This window comes from Perca flavescens, chromosome 13, assembly GCF_004354835.1.
Source record: "Perca flavescens isolate YP-PL-M2 chromosome 13, PFLA_1.0, whole genome shotgun sequence".
NCBI classification, from domain to species: Eukaryota; Metazoa; Chordata; class Actinopteri; order Perciformes; family Percidae; genus Perca; species Perca flavescens.
The window spans coordinates 8602013-8625720 of record NC_041343.1 but is presented as its reverse complement, the minus strand read 5'-3'; the positions used below and the strand labels follow the sequence as shown (position 1 = coordinate 8625720).

The 23708-nt window shown below is 40.7% G+C and overlaps 1 protein-coding gene across 1 annotated transcript in view; it reads right to left on the bottom strand.

The window, feature by feature from the left end:
• Positions 1-4405: 4405 nt before the first annotated feature.
• atp2a3 (ATPase sarcoplasmic/endoplasmic reticulum Ca2+ transporting 3) overlaps positions 4406-23708 on the bottom strand; it is a 55357-nt gene continuing 36054 nt past the window's right edge. The window contains exons 9-21 of the mRNA XM_028595012.1: positions 22869-22957; positions 21638-21740; positions 20747-20878; positions 18314-18430; positions 17975-18193; positions 15955-16290; positions 13536-13756; positions 11560-11762; positions 9764-9849; positions 9064-9197; positions 7445-7562; positions 5244-5361; positions 4406-4881 (exon numbers count right to left, since the gene is read on the bottom strand). Coding sequence (XP_028450813.1) covers positions 4838-4881; positions 5244-5361; positions 7445-7562; positions 9064-9197; positions 9764-9849; positions 11560-11762; positions 13536-13756; positions 15955-16290; positions 17975-18193; positions 18314-18430; positions 20747-20878; positions 21638-21740; positions 22869-22957 — 1920 coding nt within the window. The 3' untranslated portion in view covers positions 4406-4837. The remainder of the gene's footprint in view (positions 4882-5243; positions 5362-7444; positions 7563-9063; positions 9198-9763; positions 9850-11559; positions 11763-13535; positions 13757-15954; positions 16291-17974; positions 18194-18313; positions 18431-20746; positions 20879-21637; positions 21741-22868; positions 22958-23708) is intronic.

Genomic DNA, 23708 nt, shown 5'->3' with positions numbered 1-23708 from the left:
ATTGGCCTGATTTCTCTGCTTATTTCTTTTCAGTGGCTAGAGCTGACAGAGGTGGTAGCAGTTCATTTTCACATTCACCACATAACACAAACACATATGGACCTTACATATTTCAAAAAATACAAGTAAAAACGGTTTTGCTTTAAAAATATGTAATATGTTCATATATATATATAATATATATATATATATATATATATATATATATATATATATATATATATATATACAGTATATATTCTTTTCACAGATGGAAAGGTTATGTTATGTCCTACCTATATAGAGTATTAGTATACATCTGATTGCTTCAGTCCAAGAGTGATTGACTCTTAATCATGCAGATATCACAAGCACCTGAGTAATGGAAGATGTGTAGTGTCTATATATCGCTTGTTCTGATGTGTGATGATTATTTGACGATGCCTGACAAAGATCTCAGTTAGATTGAAATGTTGCTCTGTTGAGTGTAATTGTCTGGGATCTATCAGTGCAGCGTGCAGATCTTTTGTCTGCCGTTTGCTTTCTGATCCAGCACTTGTTTGGATGTGCACACTCTAAACTCTATCATGAGAAGTTCTTGTGACATCTTTTGGAACATGTGCTTGCTGTTTTGCAAATGGAATCCATTTTGGTGTCTGTACCACCTATTCCAGGCCTTATGTTTCTAACACTGCATCAAAATAATGAAGAAAAACTGTAACTTGTAAAATACATTTTGACCGAGATCTTTCTACTTTTGTGATCGCTCACCCCGGGAAAAGGATTACAACTTTTTGTCCCACACTTCCCCTTGTGGTATAAACATTATAGCCATGTAACATCTCTGTATGGAATTTAGTTTGGGATCCGTAAGGCATTGAAAAATGACATGGACCATTTAGGTTAATCCAAAAAACCTCCCTGCCAACAGTTTCCTTTGGAACTATTTCTACCAAAGAAGTAGTTCCACAGAAAACTGTTGACAGGAGGTTTTGTGGAAAACTCTTTCATATTCTCATATCTCACATTTAAAACAGTTTATAAAGAAGAACACACCCTCTGAATAAATAACAAGATAAATTATCTTTATTTCCACGTGTTTGTCATTTATAAAATTATGTGTCCACAATTAATATTAACAAGGCAATACAGAGAATCCTTTTAATTTCTCAGAGGTGGAACTCGGCCTCTAGAGACTGTTTACTCGTCTATACAGACAGAAAAAGGGAACGGTTGTTCAGATGTTATTCATATGAACCTGATCACTCCTTCACGGTTAGTAAAGGTTATTCTTTTACAGATGGTCGAGGACTTTGAGTACTATGCTAGAAGAGTTGTCAGACCCAAAGGGATTGTCGGGGGGGGTCTCTAGAGCCTGCATCCACACCAAGCCCTTCAATGTACAGTCATAAAACTTCATAACCCAGGATTCATCACCGCTTATCGCTCAGTGTAAACCAGACACAGATCATTCACAATCTCTGGAACATTCTCGCCCCGGATAACCATCCCCGAAATGATCAGCGTCATCGTCTTTAATCAGCGTAAGTATGATTCTTGTCTATCTTAAACAGGATAACGTTGTATTCTTTTCCCTACAGTAAAAGACACAAAACCCCAGCAACTGTAAAAACCAAATGGGAACAATGACGAAACAACCTTTCTATTCTACAAAACAAAAACGAAAAAAAAGGAGATCCTTAGATATCATGTGCTCAAAGAAAAATAAAAAATAAATGTTTTCTCGCAAGTCTGTGTTGTCGGTAAGTAGGTTTCGTTGATGCAAGTTATCAAAAAATTAAATATTATATACTGTATAGGTTATTATTACAGTTATAACAAGGTTTCATGCGATCATATTCTCATCTTCTGTACAGAGTTGAGGATTCAGTAGTAAATAACAAGGCTATACAGACCTATAGTGCCTGGTGGCCAGAGTGCTGGCGCATGTTACAGAGCCATGGAGACCTGGGACAGGGACAGAGGGGCCATATTCTCAAAAACTCAACATAACGGCTGCTTTATGTCAAAATTAGAGCTGCAAAGATGAATCCATTAATCGATAAGTTGTCAACTATTATATTAATCTCCAACTATTTTGATATACACAATTCATTGGAGAATCACTGACTGATGAGGCATTTCAGATACCGGCTTGTCGTTCTGCATCGGTTTTTGCCTCCTAAGAATAATAATATTTATCAACATAGGCCATAGTGTGTGTGTGTGTGTGTGTGTGTGTGTGTGTGTGTGTGTGTGTGTGTTGCAAAGATTTATCGATTTATCAATTAGTTGTCAGCTATTAAATGAATCGCCCACTCTTTTGATAATCGATTAATTGGTTGGAGTTATTTTTCATGAAAGAAAAGATAGAAATTCTCGGATACCAGCTTCTTAAATGTGAATAGTGTTTGGTTTCTTCTCCCCTCTGTGACAGTCAACGGAGTATCTTTGAGTTGTGGACAAAACACAGACATTTGAGGAAAACACTGATCGACATTTTTCACCATTTTCTGACATTTTATAGACCAAACAACTAATCCATTAAATCGATTCATAAATATTCAACATATTCATTGACAATGAAAATAAGGGTCAGTTGCAGTCCTAGTCAAATGGAATCGGCATCAAGCCGTTATTTACTAGACACAAAATCCAGCTTCTGGTATAAAACTAGAAGGAATATTCCACCCTTAAATCTTCTTTGATGTTCATAGTTTTGTGTGCCTGGTGATGTCTTTTAGTGTGCTTTCTCTCAATTTGCTTCATCAACTTCTACTAAAGGGAGTTGTTGCTGTCTGCTGTATATTTCCAACAACGACCCCAGAGAGCATGTAGGACTGGAAATATCTGACTGGATGATGTCATGCCATCTAAGTTTGGCTAGTTATCCACCGGGAGTAAGAAAAGAAGAAAAAAAACCACCACCAAGCAACAAAATAGATGAATACAAACACACACACAGTCCTCTAAGCATTAGCAGATTGGTCACTAATGTTGGAAGTGTTTAAGGATGGAGTTCCCTTTAGATTCTAAACCATGCTTGATGCCACACGGCAGAAAACCAGTCCTGCTTGTTGAAATCAGGTCTGGAAGCAAGAAAAAAGGAGGGAAAAAGAAGAAAGATATGCACATTGTCGATAGCTAATTCATTTCAATTAAAATGTAGTTGCCTTTAGTTGCCTTGATTAAATTGATTGAAGATCTGTGTATTAGAATGATTAAATTCATTGACATTTTTGAATTTATTTTATTCCAGCAGTTTTTTTTTGTTTTATTTTTTAATGTGCACGCTCTACTCTGCCCTATGTGGAAGCAACAAGAGACCAAAAACACCACTGACCCAGTCCACAGAGCACCAGGGCCCAACACAAAACCCATCATTAAGACTTAAAGACACAATCCAAACGGCGTGGGTTCGTTCAGTCGAATACATTACTATTTAGTCATTATAAAACAATACCAAAGTGAGTCGCTAAAGCACAGAGAGCAGGAGGAGCTGAGGGAGCAGCGCACTAAGCACAACTAAAACGGCTTTCCTATTAAACATGCCTCAGACCAGGTGGACATTCAGTCTGTAAGACCACAGGCGATCAGAGTGAACTGTTAGGGCACGTTTGGGCGAGGGCGGGGGCATGGGCTGATTAAAGGCTAGCAGAAACACATTCATTTGGACCACATATTCAATGTGGAGGTACAGTGGGCTGTATAAGGCATGGATGTTACAGCAAATGTGCTTAATATATAAATGATTCATGACCAAGTGAGACAATCAAGCAGTTTACTTGCCATTTCTTAACTTACTTTAACTACATCATCCGTGCCATTCAATCACCCAAAAGCCTGTCAAGTCAAATCAGACAAATTAATTCAAGTAAGGCTATATGCACACACACACACGTCAGCACTAGTGCGGGGTTAGAAATAACTGAAGAAATGAAAAGGAAGATGGTGCTCCAAGACAATTATTATGTACAAAATGTCACGGAGCTTTATCCTCTTGCTCAGATCTGCCTTTAATTTAGATATTTGACAGCCAAAACTCCAATGGCAGCACAGCAGATGGACATTAAAATGAGGCTTAACAGGACCAGCTGGGTGGACTGGCTGACGACTACTGTACTGATATGCTGGTTTGACATTTTTATTTATTTAGGTATTTTTATTAAGTTTGCCAAGTCTGACCTCAGCTCCTCAAAATTAAGAGCCAAGGAAGCGGTCAAGCGGCGTAAAGCTATTCACACCTGTGGGTGGAGCGACATCTCCACGACCTAACTCAAGAGCACGATTAACACCGCGACACCCCCCCCCTCACCCCTCACCCCCCCGGGAACACAGCTGCCTCTCACTCTCTCTTTCGGTCTCAGTGCTAATTTCAAAATTGTCCTCCCCCACCCCTCCCCTTCCCTTCCCTTCCCACCCAGTATTCTAAACCTCCGTTCCCCTGTTCTCCCTCTCCTTACCTCCCCCAGTTACTGCACCACTATGTTTGTACTGTATACAGTCAGAACCTCAATGAGCAGAAATCTTTAAAAAGCAGAGCCCTGGGCAGTTATATCTTCTTTTCTGCAGTTGTTTCTTGCTCTTGCAACTACAAAGACATATCTGCATTTGCCTGTTCACATGCACACACATCATTCACTCACACAATCGTACAAAGCCATGCTTGCAGGAGACACGCATGCTCTCTTTCTTGCACACTCGTTCTCATGCAAGTCCCCCGCTCATTTCTAGTGGTGGTTTGTTGGACATGCAGGAGAGGGGGAATGAGGACAGGGGAGAGAGAAAAGGTTCCTAGCTTGTAAAGGGAAAAGGGTAGGCGTGTGTGTAAGTGTGTGAGTGTGTTGAGGGAGAGGTCTTAGTCCTGTCGCCATCTCCTCCGATATTTCTTGTCCTCATCACCTGTCGGGGATAAAAAAAAACAACAACAACACGACATTTAGAATACATGGTAACTAGTACGATAAGTCTATAGTGGTTTCTATTTGGAAAGAGAGAAGAAGGCATGAGAAGGTTGGTAAAAGAGTACCTTTTCACAGAAGGTGAGATAAAAAAAAAAAAAAAAAAAAAGGTTAGGCTGAATTAGAAATGCAGGAGAGAAAAGAGCAGAAGAGACTTGTCAGTATAGGATTAGAGTAAAGTAGGATTTTTAACATTCACTGACTTTTATTAAACTTCATCCACTATAAATCTTTCAGACTCATTACACCCACATTCTTATGGGACGATTCGTTAGGAAAGTGGACCAAAAATGCTCAACATACCTTCTAGATGGTTCCTGGAGATATATTTCAGTGCCTCGTCCAGGAGGATAACCGGGAAGGAAATCTTCAGGACCACGATCCACTGGGACAAGCGCAGTGGGGTCACCAGGAAGATCAGCTGAAGACAGAGGTCATCGAAACGTCAGAAGCTCTTTAACAAGGCGTGGTAGACACCGAGTAGTCTCGCGTCGCCAGACCTTCCTCCACAGCGCTGCGGAGGAGGGTCTGGCTAGTCCACACAGCATTCCGGGATACTCTGGTTTATTGGCATTTCTTTAAACCAATCACAATCCGCATGGGCGGTGCTAAGCGCTGGACAGAGCCACGGCGCCGCTGCGAAATAGCCTTGGGAAGGAACTTGTTTTGGTGGAACGTGTGTACGTTCGAAAGTTGTTTTAGTCGTGCGAGAGAAAACTCAGATTGGACAGATAGTCTAGCTAGCTGTCTGGATTTACCCTGCAGAGATCTGAGGAGCAGTTAACCATAGTCCTCAGAAATCCACCGGAGGTTAGAACGCCAACACAAAGAAAGCGGAAGGTGACGGTCGAAAAGAGGGACATTATAACACCTTGTTAATGTTAATGAATACGTTGTAAAGCCTCTATAAACATTAAATAGCTATTATCCATGCACAAATAATCAAATAATGATCTCTTTTTATAGATCTCCAAAAAAGATTTAAATGAGGCCAAGTGAATGTTGCTTGATGCTTTATAAACCACTTATTTATCATTAGCTAATTATTATAACCGTTATAATATAAATCCAAATAAACTTTATAGATGGTTTACAAAACAATTATAAACCATTGACAAAGTATTAACTATCTTTCTAAATGTATAAACTAATTATTTTACATGACTAAATTAAAATATAAATTATAAAATCACTAACAATTAGTAAACATTATTAATAATTTCTTCATTTTTTCTTCAACAGTAGAATAAACATTAACTTACGTTTCATTAACTATCAATTTACTGCTTATTAGTTATGGTTTTAAAGTATAAGCACATATGGCCATGCATTTTTTTAAACCATGATATGTATTATTATCAGTATGCACTCTTCACAACACTACATTACAGATCAGTTATCTGATGATGAGGATATATACAGGCTGCGTTGCATATTATATGCCCAAGCTAACATGTTGGTAAGAAAATTCAACATGAGCACGGACGACGTCAAAATTAGTTTAAAGGTGCCCTGCCACACATATTTCATTACTTTGTGGTAATGTCTGAAGTTCTACCATGGACTCTGTAACATTTTTTGTGGAAAAAATGCCTTGGTTACCTTGTTTCAAGCCATTCTAGCATATAGCGTATAGAAAGCCTACAGGAAGACTCAGCTCGATTTCTGCCAGTTCTCATTAATATTCAACAAGGTAAGCTGTTTGAATCTGATTGGCTAACAGCTAGCCAATGAGAGCCTGGCTGTCAGAGTCCTTTACCCAGCACAACTGGGCGAGCTCATGAATAGTAATGAGCTCAGGCAATATGATGTCAGACTGACCAGCTTTTGTTATTGGCCTGATTTCTCTGCTTATTTCTTTTCAGTGGCTAGAGCTGACAGAGGAGGTAGCAGTTCATTTTCACATTCACAACATAACACAAACACATATGGACCTAACATATTTTTAAAAAATTCAAGTAAAAACGGTTTTGTATGGTAGGGCACTTTTAAAGAATATTGCCCTCCTTTGTATACTGCTCCCTTATGGACTAAGTTTAAAAAGGCAAGCATGCAGAAGCTTAAGTTTGCTTATAATGACTGTATGAGGATACTGCTCAACAAACCGAGGTGCTCTAGTGCAAGTGACCCGTTCTGTAATGAAGGGGTCAGCACCTTCCAGGCATTATTGAGGAGTCTTACCTACAAATTCATTTGTCGCCTGAACGTCTCAGCATTGTTATGCTGCTGGCAAATCCTAGGTTCAGTGTCATACAATACCAATCATCACTATGGAAACACTGGTGTAAGTGTCTTATACAGAAATGCAGAATTGTTGTTTCTTTGGTTTTTATTTTTCTGTATATGTTAATCTTTATCTTTTTAATGTATGTTGTATGTCACGTCTGTGTCTTCTTAATGGACCTCGAGTCCGGCAATAAAGTTGAGTATGATGATGACAACAGCCCATAGATCCAAAGTACCACTGGCAGAGTGTCCAAGTTTTCTGGTGGACGAATACTTACGGGCAGTGGCTCCACATAGAGGATCAGGAAGTGGAGAGAGAGGGACAGGATGATGGCTCCCAGCAGCCATACATTGACCCAGGGCGGCATCCTGATCAGGGATTGGTTCTCAGACAAACTGGCGGGTAGAAGTTTTAATAGATGAAGACATGGTGACAACTTAGCGGCTCCACTTGACATTAAGGACTTCCACGGAAGCTGTTCTATCACGTTGCAAAGGTAAAAATGAGAACAACTCTGGCATGCACACAAGGTTTCATTGTAGGAAAATTACAACCACGAAACGATTCAGGAAATAAGCTGACGTTTAATTAGAATGCCTTTGCAATTAATCAAATGTAGCACTACAGTAAATGCATCCTAACAACATGGATGATTGATTATTCTTTATGTCTGTGTCATTCACACAAAGTGCCCGACCCTCACGTGTTTATGAGGCACCAAATTGTCAGTTGGAGTGTTCGAACATTTCACAAAATTATAGGTTATTTTATAGCTCGTTGTTTAGAACAGAAAATACTTTGCACATCTATAAGGCGATACAGGTGCGTCAGAGGGGGGCGAGTATGTCAAAAAAAAAACTAAATGTTTTATATTCAAATTAGTTCATTAGGATAAACCCCCTTGAGATGTATCATCTCGTTTTTGAGGGGTCCCGACATATAATACAATCATTACATAACAGCAGAGGAGTGAGAGACATTAACTAAAAATACATTTAGCAATACGACAACGTACATACAACAGGCAAAAAATAAATAAATGCAACAACAACACATGCACACTTTCATCAATCCATTTCAACCACTAAATGGCCAAGATGGCCAATAATAAGTCAACAGTAGAGTGTGAGTGGATCACTAACTACAGTCAAATATAGACAGTAGGTATAAACAGTAGGCATAAGGATTGACTGCGTTATTGATAACAATGGCATTCCAGTGTTTGAACTGCAACTGACATTTTGGGGTCTTACAAACCCATAAGGGTTACTAGAACTAGTACCGAAACGTTGGACTTCATTCTCAATTTCAGCTAGCTCGCATAATAACCAAGTCTGCCTCCTTATATGGGTGATAGTAACCATGTAAACATGTGTCGCCTCTGTCAGTTTTTCTGACTGTCTTGGTTAGGAATAACATTTTCATTGGTCAGGCAGCTCTTTATTTTAACCTTCCCTTTCTCAGATTCTTTCCTAAATGAGCCATTAGCATTTGTTTCTTTAGGGAGCTAAAGACAGACTTGCTCCATGAGCAATCCTGGCAAAAACACGGGGAGTTTTCCCTTCATACCACTGTTCCTTTCATTTTCTTCCTCCCCAAATAAGCAATATTCCATTTTGCTTATTTTTACCGAATGAAGAATCTTAAAGAAATATGTATAGGCGTTATAAACCGCAACATTTCACTGCTGAAGGGCTTAAAGAGTTGTTGTTTGTGATGGATGTGTTTTTATTGACATGGAAACTATGCCGTTATCCCTCAGACGGCTGGGTAATTCTTTCCCAAAGGGCAGGGAGTGCTGCCTGTGGGATGACAGTGTCTTCTTTTTAATAAATATCTCACAGCTGTGACATTTAAGGAGTGTTTACCCTGACATCACAACAGAAGATGACTGACCTGTTGAGCGCGTTGAACATTTCAATAGTGACCAGCACAGACAGGGCCATGGTTGTGGGGTAGCGGGATTCAAACACGTCACAGTCTATGCCCTGGAACATGGGGTTGTCCTCAGTGCACTGCATGAAGTGTCTCTGTAGAGGGAGACAGACAGCAGTTAGTGAATATAATAGAATATGTGTTATTGTTCCACAGGGGAAATCTGTCTTGGGCATAACGATCTGTTGCTTCACAACAAACATGTAACAGGAAAACCATTCTTAAATAGACATAAAATCAACATAAAAACAACATAAGATTAACAAAGCATCTTAGAACATGAAGGATGGACACATATGACTGCCACAGACAATACGACAAGTGTAATCATTAAAATGTGAAGTGCAAAAAGTGCTGGTGTATGTATTGCACTTTGCTCTTGAAGTTCAGCAGCTTGATAGAGTTTGGGATAAACTATAACTTAAGTCTGCTTGTTTGCGACCTGATTCGATGGAGCATAGGTCTGATGGGGGGACAGCTGCAGAACCTTGGCCTCGCCCTGTGTGCAATCAAACCGCATCTGTTTCTGTACACCCCTGGGATCACCAAACATGACTGTGTCCAACAGCGGGGAATGTAAAAAAAACTGGAAGGGGATACATATCAAAATATAGCAGAAACAAAACCCTATATGAGGACGCAACAATGTTTTGCAACTCACCAGCTGGTAGAAAGACACTTGTGGGCCTTCTTCATCAAACAGGTACCACCATGTGGCAGCACTCACTGTTCCAAGACCCACATATCCTACAGGAAAAACAGTCGGTTCAAGGTTAAAGGCAGGGTTGGGTAATTGTTTCCAATATACACTTTTATATACATATATGTGGTGGTAAATATTCATGAAAAAGGACAGGTTTGTGAACGGGCAACACAGATTTAGATAATGAACAACTAAACCCATTACACACTGGGCCTTTAAGTCTACAATTACTATAGATCTACGGTGTCACCCAGACTACGGATGAGTTTCTGAACGACGTCACTTTGAGATACACATGGGGGGGCCACAACACAAACCAGGATGACTTATGTAGAGATTAACATGAGAAGTTATGTGTACGTTAAATACAAATCACTAAAGTAATGGGTGGAAAACGTTTAATACCCTAAGCAGGAAACCTCCCAGTTAGCTCAGAATGCCGAATTAGCTATTTGCATATAGCAATCTGGGCAGAGAAATTTCCAACGTAACAAAATGCAATTCAAAGTGCTGAACAAGTATTGAAAAAACGGCAGACAAAAAAAGCAGGGATAAAGTCAATGGATTTGGATGTTAAGAGTTTCAGCGTGCGACTTGGTGACAGCCGATAGAGATGGCAGACTGATAAGTTGATAAGCTTATAATTTTTTAGAGTAAAAAGAAAATCCCAAACAGGTGTGCAGTATCTTTTCATGATCCTGTGTGGCTGACAAATAATACTTATTAAATCCTGTATTATCTCATAAGACTGCAGAACTCGTAAGCTATGAGCTTGTCACTTTACCTCTAAACCGTCACTTTATCTGCAAACACTTTACTTAAGAACTGTTTGCACCTCTGTATATACACACACACTCTATAGGTTTACTTCTCATTATGCATTAATACATTACTCCATTTCTTTTTGAATTCAGTCTCATTTATTTGCAATACTGTCTATACAAATTGCATGATATAATTATATTACTTGATTCATATTTTATTGTCTACATTTTAGCCCTATATCTTAACTTGCACTATTTTTTGTCGGAGATTCAGATTTTGTTTGTGTGTGTTTGTGTGTGTGTGTGTGTGTGTGTGTGTGTGTGTGTGTGTGTGTGTTTTTTAGTTATTTCATGAGCATTGTTGGAGGTGCCTGAGGCCTAAGACTACTTCTGTTATTGTTATGCAGATAACAAATAAAGATTCTTGAACCTTGTATTGACACAGTTTGAGTTACACGTGCTAACATAAGACATCTGGCACAGTGTCTGGTATATTTTGATAGTATACAGCAGAAATCTATTTCATACATGCTAATATTTAGAAGGAGGCGCTTCTGTGTTTTTCAACTGCGGTGTCTATTCACTTCAAGAGACTTTGTCTAGTCTCAGTTAGCATTATTACTGCTAGCAGCTGCAGTTTGTCGCTGGAAATCTATAGGTCATGTTAGCTAGTCGACAGATGTCCATCAACGTATGGGTGTAGTCAAAAAAAGTTTGAAAAGCAAGGCGTGCTGCATAAAAAAAATAAATAAATCACCTCTAAAAAGTAATTATACTGGTCTCTTTTTTCTTCTAAATATCGAAAACGTCATATATTAATCATCATCACTTTTGAAGGAAAAAAAACTTTTTTTTAATGTGACAAATGAAAATTGGTTAATTGATTTTGTTCAAATCCTTTGCCTCAATTGTAAACTGCAAACCCGTCTCTGCTCTGACCCAGTCCCACATTGGTCCACAGCAGTTTGTTCAGGTCAGAGCCAATCCTACCTCCAATGGCCAGATATCTGAAGAAGAGCCAGCCAGAGATGAGAGGCTCCTTGGGGTTGCGGGGGGGTTTGTCCATGATGTCCAGGTCTGGGGGGTTAAAGCCCAGGGCGGTGGCAGGCAGGCCATCGGTCACCAGATTCACCCACAGCAGCTGGACTGGAATCAGAGCCTCAGGGAGACCCAGGATGGCCGTCAGGAAGATGCTGGAGACAGAGCGGGAGGAGGAACACAAAACATCAGCCCAGCACGTCATGACTGAAGGGGAAGATATTAGGGCTGCACAATATATCGCTTTTTTTTCCCCAACATTTTTTTAACAACGACTGGCATTACTAATGGAATTTAGAATGATATATACACAAACCAATTCCCAAAGACCAAACAAACATGACACATAAGATGCTGCAGGCTCTGCATATAGTAAGAAACTGAAGCAGGTAAAAAGCAAGAGTCGATTCTAGGGATAGACCGATTATGGGGCCGTTTTTTGGCAGTTTGCAGATTATCTGTATCAGCGTTTTATTTGCCTGATAACCGATAAAGTTAATGAGTTAAAAAAAACTACTACAACTTTGGCTCGGCTAAAGCTCTGTGTCTGTCCCTCTGCTTCGGTTTCACTCCCAAATGAGTCTGACTTAGACTTAGTAGTCTGACTTCATGTCCCGCCCACAGCTCTATCTGACTCTCTCTTACTGGGGGTTGTGTTTAAGTTTTGTGTTGGAGTTAGTAACATTCCAAAATCTTAATTTTGACTTGCATATCGGTTCCAAACATTGGTTATTGGTTTCATTGGTTACATTTCACTTGAAGGTCTCTACATAAAAGAGTGACACGACACTGTCATGAATGTGTCATAAACATTATAAACAAGTCATAAACGTTTATGACGTAACGCTTCTGTCAGTAAGTGTCATTTGGTTTTTGTCATGACAAGTTAGGGTTAGGGTTAGGGTTAGAGTTCATGTGTTCATGACAGTGTCATGTGTTCATGACAGTGTCATGTCACTCTTATGTAGATACCTTCAAGTAAAGTGTTACCGTTTCATTAACTACTAATAATCAGCATCGGCCTTGAAAAAACAGTATTGGTCAATCCCTAGTCAATTCTGAAAGAGATTCTACAGTATATATCAAAAAGGATAATGATAGTCATAAATATATCAGTTTTTTTTCGTCTTCGCGATATCAACGGGCGCAATAAACGCATCTCGAAAGGCTGCGACATGTCGCAAAAGAAACTCAGATTTTTTTGTTACTTGTAAGAAAATATCAGTAGAAAATGGCACTTTATATTGTAACTGCCAATCTTTTTTTAGTGGTGCCCTTTGTATTTAATTCAATGTTGATGAATGAATTTGTTCAAAGAAAGTTGTTGAAAATGATTTCCTTTCATTTGATTTAAATTCAACAAGCAATCTGTTGTACAGAATACTGAAAGCAGCAGAAAGGCAGAACTGAGTAAACTTTCAGTGTTTCCTCTATGTTGATTTTGTAGTGGCGGCCCCCCACGGAATTAGAAATAGGGCTGCATTGTTAGAGTGCATGTCGGAGAACGTTTGCATTTTAGGTGCATTATTTATATGCTGAAGTAGTTACACTGCATAATACACTGATAATATAATTAATAGTGGGTTTATTGTTATTTGCTACAGAATGCTTAGCATATATGTCGAGATCAAAGTTGGCCTATATAGTAACTCTCAAAATACAGTCCAATCCCAATTGAAAATATGCCTCATTGTGTGTGTGAATAGAGGTGAATAGATATACTTGTTTGTGTTGCAGCGAAGTGTCAGTTCCATTTCAAGCCCCCACTGCTAAAAAAAAAATCCTAAAAGGAAACACTGACTTTAATATGTTTATTTATTGCAGGTAATATCGTTATCTTTCATATTCAGCGACGTTATCGTAGGTTTCCCTCATATCGTGCGGCCCTAGAAGATCTGCATCCGAGTGTGTGGGTTTGTGTTCCTCACCAGACCACCTCTCCCACGTTGGAGGAGATGAGGTATCTAATGAACTGCTTCATGTTGTTGTAGATGGCTCGGCCCTCCTCCACGGCAGCCACTATGGTGGAGAAGTTATCATCAGACAGCACCATCTCGGATGCTGACTTGGCCACTGCAGTGCCAGAGCCCATGGCGATGCCGATCTCGGCTTTCTTCAGGGCCGGGGCGTCGTTCACACCATCTCCTGTCTGGGACCAGAAAATACTGCTTGTGTCGTTAATGCATCAGAAAACCTGACTCACAGGAACAGCTTTGAATTCCTGATAATGTGAAAAATCCCAAAGCATTAGCTATATATTGGGGCTGCCCAATATATTGTTTTATTTTTTAAATCGTCATCGTGATATCAACTGGTGCAATGAACACATCGCGAAAGGCTGCGACATATCGCGGAAAACACTCAGTTTTCTAGTGTCAGTTGAAAGAAAATATCAGTAGAAAACTGCACTTAAAAATGAAACTGACATTCTTTTTTAGTGCTGCCTTTTATGTTCAGTTCAATGTTCAATGTGTTCGAAAAAAGAATGTTATAAACTATTTCTTCTCATTTGTTTTTAATTCAACAAGCAATTTGTTGTATTTTAGCAGAATACTGAAAGCAGCAGAACTGAGTACACGTTAATATCCGTTTATTTATCGCAGGTAACATTGTTATCGCAATATTCAAGAATGTTATCACATATTGCATATTTTCCTCATATCCACAGCCCTACTGTAGATGCATAAAAGACTCATGAAGACCAATCTTTTCAATAAGATTTTTTTTTTTGCCCCTAGGCTGCAACATTACTTGTTAACAGAGGCACTTAGAACAGAGGAATATGTTTGGATCAAAAAGCGGAATAAACACCTTTGAAGGATAAAAGTTGAACTACTAAACTCAACTCAACTTGTTCATTCTAAATAATATTGAGCCTACATCACATCTTTAAACAGAGATGGGTCTAACAGACTAACGGTAGTTGAAAGCAAGCCACTGTCTCATTATGCGAAGCCTCATTACCGTTTCAGATCCAGACACGATGAAGCTAAAGCTGAGCAAGTGAGATATATCAATCTGTCATGGCAGGGCCTGAAGCGGCTTTAGACTTGGGTTGAATGCTGGAGTTAGCCTGACAGGCAAATTGTGATATTGTTGTTTCCCTCTCTCTCCCATCTTCCCCTCGGATCATCCCCTCTTCTGAGACGTGTGTCAGATAGGAAGCAGCGGAGCGGGCCCGAGATGACAGCTTCTGATAGCATAGTGTCTGAGAGAGCAGCCGCAGAGAGACCTCAAGCATGTCACTCCTCAGCGGCTTCTTCTCATGCATTTATCAACCAGTCATTCACATAACGCACAGTCAAAAGGAAGGAGAAGATGCATGTTTTGCCTTGCAACAGACATAAAGAGACATATGGAAAAAGGGAAATGCACATGTGTAGCTGTGCAGAAAGCAGAGGAAGGTATGAAGGTTGAAGGGGGTGGGTGCAAGTGTAGAGCGGAGAAGAAGAAGTAGATATATACACTATAGGGCTGCACAATATATGTTTTTTTTAGTGTCATCGAGATATCAACATTTAACACATTGTGAAAGGTCGCGACATATCGCTAAAGACGCTCAGAATTCATTTTGATTTAATTGAAATAACACATCAGTAGAAAACTGCACTTTAAAATGCAACTATCATTCTTTTTTTAGTGGTGCCCTTTATATTCAATTCAATGTAAGTAGCTTGTTCAATAAAACAATGTTGGAAATGATATCTTTTCATTTGTTTTAAATTCAACAAGCAATGTTGTATGGTAGCAGAATACTGAAAGCAGCAGAAAGGCAGAAATGAGTACACTTTAATATCGGTTTGTTTATCGCAGGTAATCTCATTATCCCGATATTTAACAACAATATCGCATATTTTCCTCATATGCAGCCCTGATAATATCTAATCGTATGACTCGTTAGAGCCGTGCAAGTTGCATCATCTGTCGTAAAAAAATGATGGTACTCTCTTATAATATAAACTGAGTGGTTTTGCAATATAATCTGTATAATTCTCTCACTCACACACACACACACACACACACACACACACACACACACACACACACACACACACACACACACACACACACACACACACACACACACACACACACACACACACACACACACACACACACACACACACACACACACACACACACACAAAGGCCAAAAGCCTTTTTACATCCGACTCTGCCTGGCTCCTGTGGATTTTTCTAAGACTGTTTGGGACTTTATGAAATTTCAACAAGACACAGCAAAAAGTGTTTGACAGAGGAATGTATGTTGTGTGGAAGATTCGAGCCATCAACCTGGCCCCTAGGCGTCAAACTCTTTTTCAAACACAGCACATCCCTTCTCCTCACCATGGCAGTGATCTCATCGAACGACTGCAAGTATCCCACGATCTTAGACTTATGAGCTGGCTCGACGCGGGCGAAGCACCGCGCCTGTTTGACGGCTTCTCTCTGGGCTTCCAGCGGGAGGTCGTCGAACTCGCGGCCTGTGTAGGCCTTTCCTGTCACATCCTCGTCTTCGCCGAAGATGCCAATCCGTCTGCAGATGGCCACAGCTGTGCCCTTGTTGTCTCCTGTGATCATGATAACACGTATACCTGCCTCGTTGCACAGCTTCACTGAACCAATCACCTCCTTCCTGGGCGGGTCCAGCATGCCCACACAGCCAACAAACGTGAGACCCAACTGAATGGAGAGAAAGAGAGAGAAAATAAAAGAAAGAGAGAGGGAGGATTAGGTTGCACAACTATATCTGAAAACCACAGAAAATGAAATTCACCTCTTTTGATTTTAAGATTATGAGATTACGAGATTACTGGAGTTTCTACGCAACAAGGACTTTCAGGGAAGGAGGAGCGAGTGTGCTTTCAGTGGATAAAGAATGAATCACTACTGGGATTCAAACTAAAGACAGGCACCAGCAGAGACCACTTTAAAGGAATAGTTTGACATCTTGCTGAGAGTTAGAAGAGACAATCGATACATCTCCCATGTCGCTCCGTTAAATGTGAAGTTACGTGGGCGGGTTGGTTCAGTGGGTAGAGCAGGCGCACATATACTGAGAGGCTTATGCCACAACGCAGAGTTCCAGGGTTAGAGTCCGACCTGTGACAATTTCCTGCATATCTTCCCCCTTTCTTGACTAGCTGTTCTATCCATTAAAGGCGGAAAAGCCCCAAAAATAATCTTAAAAAAAAAAAAGATTGTTTTGTTGGGCATTTCAGGCCTTTATTGTCAAAAGAACATCTTAGGCTTGAAAAAGGGAGAGAGAGGGGGAATGAGTGACATTCAGCAAAGGGCTGCAGGTCGGAGTTGAACCCGCAGGTGCTGCGTCGAGGACCCTCTTTATATGGGCGCGCGCTTTACCAGGTGAGCTAACCATGCGCCTGAAGCTACAACAGTTAACAATTAAAATCCCGCCCCCCCCTTGGACGCCTGGGTAGCTCACCTGGTAGAGCAGGCGCCCACATGTTTACTTAACGCAGCGGCCGCAGGTTCGACTCCGACCTGCGGCCCTTTACTGCATGTCTTTCCCCCCTCTGTCTCCCCTTTCATGTCTTCAGCTGTCCTATGAAAATTAAGGCCTAAAATGCCCCAAAAAATTATCTAAAAAAAATAAATGAAATCCAGAGATGGTTACTGTCATTTTAGCTAGTTATTATCATGTTTGCTCAAGTGTTAATTTTTCTGATAAGTTTGGTTTTCATTATTTATTGGATGCCATAAAAACAGGGTGAAACCTCATGATTGACAGCTGGGATTGACTCGCGATTGGTTGGTCGGTTGTACGGGCGGGACTTTACAACATGGCGGCACCCCCATGTGGAATATTTCGGCTTCACTTGTGTACAGTGGGAGGAAGTGGAGACATGTCATCCATCTTTATATACAGTCTATGATTAACACTGAGCCCAGGTGACACCGTAGCATCCCAGTTCTGTTGCAGAAGTTAGAAAACCTCAATCATAATCACATTTGTAATAATGCAAATAAGTAAAAATCCAGTCTTGGAACATGTGTGTTTCACTTCATTTGACCTGAATACAGTATAAGCTTATTTGAACAACTTGGATTCCTGAGATAAACATCAGATGAAGTGCTGCAACGAACGATTATTTTCATAGTCGATTAATCGGTCAATTATTTTCTCTATTAATCAATTAGTTGTTTGGTCTATAAAATGTCGGAGAATGTTGAAAAATGAAAATTTGTGTTTTCCAAAGCCCAAGATGACGGCAAAAATATTCACATTTAAAACCTGGAATCAGAGAATTTTCTTTTAGACATTAATCGATTATCAAAATAGTTGGCAACTAATCGATTAATCGCTGCAGCTCGAATCAGATGTTACCACGGTCCTCCGCTGTACCTCATACTCTGCAAACTTGTTGGAGTTGCCCAAGTCCATGTCCTCTTTGCGCGGGGGGGTGTCGTGCGTGGCCAGGGCCAGGCAGCGCAGTGTGTCTCTGCCTGTCCCCCAGTCCCTGATCTTAGACAGCAGCTGGTCGCGTAGGGCTGGGGTCAACGCCACCTTCCCCGTTCCCACCCGCAGGTACTGACAGCGCTCAATCACGCTCTCCGGAGCACCCTGGGAGGGGGGAAATCCAACCAGACGAGAAGAAGAACATCAAGCAACCATGCCAAGAAAGGATGAAGTGATGAAAAGTACGTCTGTTTGTGCATTTGTGATGGTATTATTGGTTCATGCCTTGACAAACATCTTGCTCTGGGAGCCCGGCTTGACGGGGGTGCAGTAGACGGACATGGACTTGCGGTCCCGAGAGAACTCCAGGGTGAACTCCTTCTTCATCAGCTGCTTGATCACCTGATGGGTGAAAAGAGCAGAAATGGCAGAGAGAGGGAGGAGAAGAAGAAGAAGAAGAAGAAGAAAAAGAAGAAGAAGAAAGCCCTGTGAGTATAACCAGGGGACCTCTTATGAAATAACATATCAATCACTGACATATGCAGTTGCTTTTGCACATCATCATTTTCCAGCTAAATATTTGTATGGTTTCTCCCTCCCCATGTTCCTCTCGGTATACGTGTTTACTGTCTGTCTGCGTTGTATTTCATGTCATTTAAACTGTATGTATTTCTAATTAGTTTTATTTTCTGGGCCTTCCTCCCTTTCCCTAAGTTGCTTTACCACTCGTCAGGCCGCCACTGTAAATAAGAACCTGTTCCTAATGACTTGCCTGAAAAAATAAAGGTGAAATAAAAATTAAATAAAAAATAGAAATGACCCCCTTAAGTCTATGTTGCGGCGCATTCACAGGGTGTAAGCAAGGACTGTATTTTACTTGAATTTACTGACATTATCCCCCGTGTAAGATTTCAAGGCTCTGTCAAAACTTTCATTTTTTATTGCCAATGCAGCCAATACGGCCACAAATCACCGAGCTGCCGATTCGCACGGGACTAATATTATCATATGATCTCTGTATGTGGTGGGTAATTTGTAGTGGAATTTTTACATGAGAAATTACGGACATGGCAAATTCTTACAGGATTAAGATCACAGGCGACCTCCACAATTATTACAACTTACTAGAGGTCCCCAGGTGATACTAGTCCTGTGCCAACAGCCAGAGCTTGAGCTAAGCAGCTGTATTAGTGTGCAGCTGTCAGGCTGGCAGTCAGCGAGCTACTGACAGCTGAAGGATGATACTTCAGACCAAGCACTCGGCTACCTTGTCTGAATGTCTGATGCCGCCTCAGATGTCTGTGTGCAACAGCACACAATGATAATGTGGACCTGGCTGAGGACGGTTAGCGATAACAACTGGAAATTTATGGAAAATGATAGCAAAATGCTAACAAGAAGGAAAACCAAAATACTAGGAACACAAAACTTAGCGCAAAAGCATCCCTATTCCTTACATACTGTATACAGAGGCCTATATGGCCCTTTTGCACGCCTACACCAGGTGCCGAGCTCTCAGGTCCTCCGCTCAGTGTTTTTTAAGAGTACCTCCTACACATTTAAGGACTCGGGGAGGCCGTGCCTTTCAGTCGGTAGCTTCTAAGCTGTGGAATACTCTTCCAATAAGCTAAAGGTTGTTGGACTCTGTTAAAAAGCAGCTAAAAGCCCATCTGTCCAGACAGGCATTTAGGTAGCATGTGTTTTAAACTATGTCTGTTCTCTTTGTAGATTTGATCTGGTGTTTTATTTGTTGTCCTTGGATATTTTTATCTGGTGTTTATCTTTGCTTTATTTACTTGACTAGATTAGATTAGATTTTATTATTTTGACTGTGAAGCACTTTGTGGCTGGTGTCTGTGAAAGGTGCTACATAAATAAACGTTGCTTGCTTGCTGTATTAACTGCATATGTTTGGCACAGTTTTGTCCTACCAGTAGGTGTCTCTCTAGTTTAGAGTCTGTGCTGATCCCATTACACATGGAAGGGTGTACGGTTAACACTGATGCTGCTCTCTGTCCAGCTATATGACAGAGATGCACACACTCTGTCAGGGAACTTCAAACATCTGATGTATGTCCTGAAATCTGCCAATGTGACAAACCTCTCCTCTCTATCAAACAGAGAGAGCGATGAGGAGTTTGTCTCAGCAAGGCATGCTGGGAAATTATACTGCCCCTCTTCCCTTAGTTTTCTAGCTGTGCGCACCCCAGCAGAGATTTGGAAGAGTTAAGGCAATCTCATCTACAATTACACATGTGAAATTTGCTGCGGCTGCATGTTATTGCTAAGCAGAAAACACTCGATTAGGGCTGCACAATATGAGGAAAATATGCAATATATGAAACAAACAACAGCTTGTTGAAAATCGCAATAACGATATTTCTTAAATGTAAAAATTAAAATGATGGAGCCACTAGCTTAAAGCAGAGATGACAGGTCTAACTTCTTTTTAACTCCACGCCCTCAGATTTCTCTCGTTTTCAGCCCCAACTAGCGCTGACTCACGTGACATCACTTGAGGCAATGTATCAGATTTTGTACAGCTCCCTCTGGAGCCACAAAAGGCTTTATACAACGTTTACACGTATGCAGTAGTACTCCCCAACACCTGTGTTTAGTCTTTGCTGTGTAAAGTCAGCGGGGTTCCTTTCTAATACAGACATCCCAGGGCAGGGTCACACACACACACACACACACACATCTCCACATGTAGCTTACCGCATTGCAGGCACCGGCCCGTTCCACCTTGCTGAGTGCGGACAGGTCAGTCTTGAAGACGTTCATCTTCTCCACCAAGGTGGTGAGAGCCGTCTCTGTGGCTTCACCCACCTTCTCGTAAACCCCTTTGGCCTACGAGAGAACAGAAACACATGAAAACATGCTGCCGAACAGTTTTATAGATGCCGGGTGATACAGTCAGAATGTGTCGATCATTCATCTCTGCCTCCGTAAACTTTGAGTCAGACATGCAGAGTGTTTTTAAATGGAGGTGAGATGAACCAGTAATGGCGTTCCACACATCATTTGTTTGTCTCAGCAATAAAACACCTAGCTCGCCTCCAGCACTCGACTGCTCTACCCCCCCCTTCTGGTTAATGCACACTTTGATCTCACACTCAGATCTTTTCTTCTTTTTTTCAGAAATGTACAAAATTGGTGGCAAAACAACCATTTACGAGAACAGAAACAAGTTAGTCTGGGAGGATGCATGGGAGTTGAGAAGTGCCTTATCACTGGCCTCGCTCCTCAGCACGGTTACCATGATACCATGGTGATGAGAAAAGAGGTGAGAAAAGCAATCCAAACCAGAGAAAAAGATCATACGTCAGAGTAAAATTAGCTCCACTGAAGGAGAGAAGAAGAGAAGGCTTTATGTAGTGTGTGTGTTCCAATTCTACCTTTTATGGAGTTATTGCACACACTGTCAATGCATGAGGACATTTGCATAGAAAACTAACCTACACAATGCTGTATGTGTAACAGATGGGTTTAGTTTGCATAGAAACTTGAAATTATGTCAGGTATAGAGGAAGAAACAAATTATACCTGTACAATTATCTTTATATATATATATATATGTGTGTGTGTGTGTGTGTTTATGAGAATGACCTCATTGTAGTCCAGTGAAGAGTCATTGCACATAGAGCACACAGTGGCCAACTCCAAAAGTCCATCAAAGTCTCCACACTGGACGTGCCTGTCTCCTTTCAGTCTAGAGGGACACACACACACACACACACACACACACACACACACACACACACACACACACACACACACACACACACACACACACACACACACACACACACACACACACACACACACACACACACACACACACACACACACACACACACACACACACACACACACACACACACACACACACACACACACACACACGTCACTCACAACAGCAAAGCGCAAGGGAAGAACACTTCACAGTTCGCTACACTTCAGACACAATAACCTAATCAATATTTATGAGTGGGGGAAGACATTCAGTTGTTTAGCATTCCAAAGTCGACTGAAGAAACAGTGGTTGTACAATCGTAAACAGTGTACTGTATGTGTGTGTGTGTGTGTGTGCGTTCCTGACAAGCAGTGCTGATCGCATGACAACCGTGGATCCCTTCCCAGCTGAGACTGCAACCGTTTCTAGCGAAGCTCCCACACAATAACCCACACTCTGCTGTTATGAAATCGACAGGTTCATGCAGGGTCAGAATGCTGTACTCACCAAACTGCAAAATAATCAGCATGCATAAACAATGAAGTGTCGAATCCTTCTCCTACCTAATGACTAGCCACCTACCTATATTCCTCCACAGATGCACATTTACTAAGATTTAAAAACACAGTCCGATATGGCAGAGATCAAAATGACCGAACACAATTGGAATCTGACACCTAAATACTGTTAAAAACCCTTTGCTACTTGTCATTGTTACCATTTTCCTTCAAGTAATAAGCACACATAACAACATCCAAGATTACTAACTATTTCCCTGGTTATCACAGAAATTGCCATAGCAACACATAAAGCACCGCTAGAATTTTTTTTTTTTTTGGGAATCATTAGCACTGATGTAACAGAACTTGGACCACAGAGCACATCACAGTTTGCTTGTCTACTTCTATATTATATCTTGTTTTGAAAAAAAAGCAATTCAGAATTTCATTAGAGCCAGAGTGAGGGGCGCCGTTTGAGTTCAGCATAAATTGCTTTGGTAAAATTTGAAAAGCACACCGACATTTTTCATATAATGAGGTATTAGGGTGGGCAGACCTTTCCCAATAAGAGTAGTACAGAACAGGTTTAAACTGTGACACTCACATTTGTCCCTCGGGGGCATATGTAGAACCAGATATAGAGAACTCATGAAGGCTGCAGTTTGAATCTTCCACCTTGTCTGCAACGAACATCTGGGGAGGAGAAAAGGCAAACACAAACAGAGGTTTAGTTTAGCGATTTGTTTAGTCAATTAGTCAAAACTGCAGCGTAGGTGGTCACAATGACTACAGCAAATATTTATTGTAAAAAAAGAAACCATTCCATTATTTTCTAAAAAACCCTACTGGACGTTCCAGTTGATTCGCCAATAAAGCACATCACTTGCAAGCATTGTTCAGATTCAGACAAATACATGTTTTCTAGTCTAATTCTTCCATTATGTATGTATATAGTGTATCTGCAGTTTAAATGGTCTAATATTATAGATTAGGCCTTTACATGTGGGAAAATGGGTATATAGGACATCTGGAATATTTACACTACAACTACAAACTCATGACAATGGGAGTTTAATATCTTACTCATTAAGCCACATTAGTGGGCATTTTCATTTTCGTCTACATTAACTGCTCAAAGAGAGACTATGTGACTTTTGCACAATGGTCACTGTGGCCACAAGTAACAATTTTGGAAAAATAGTAAATGCTAAGACAGTTTAACAGTAGCAAAAGTAGAGGAGCAGCAGCAATATCTATCTAAAGTTCTGTGATGTTAGCCAACATTAGCCACCAGAAGCTACTCATAGAGGACCGGCTGCAGCAGGAAAACCCTGAGTATTGAATTGAGCAAGGGTGTGTAATTCTGCTTATACATTTTCCTTTAGAAGCTAGAATGTGTTTATGTGCATATGTGTCGTGATTAGGATTGGGAATCGAGAGCCGG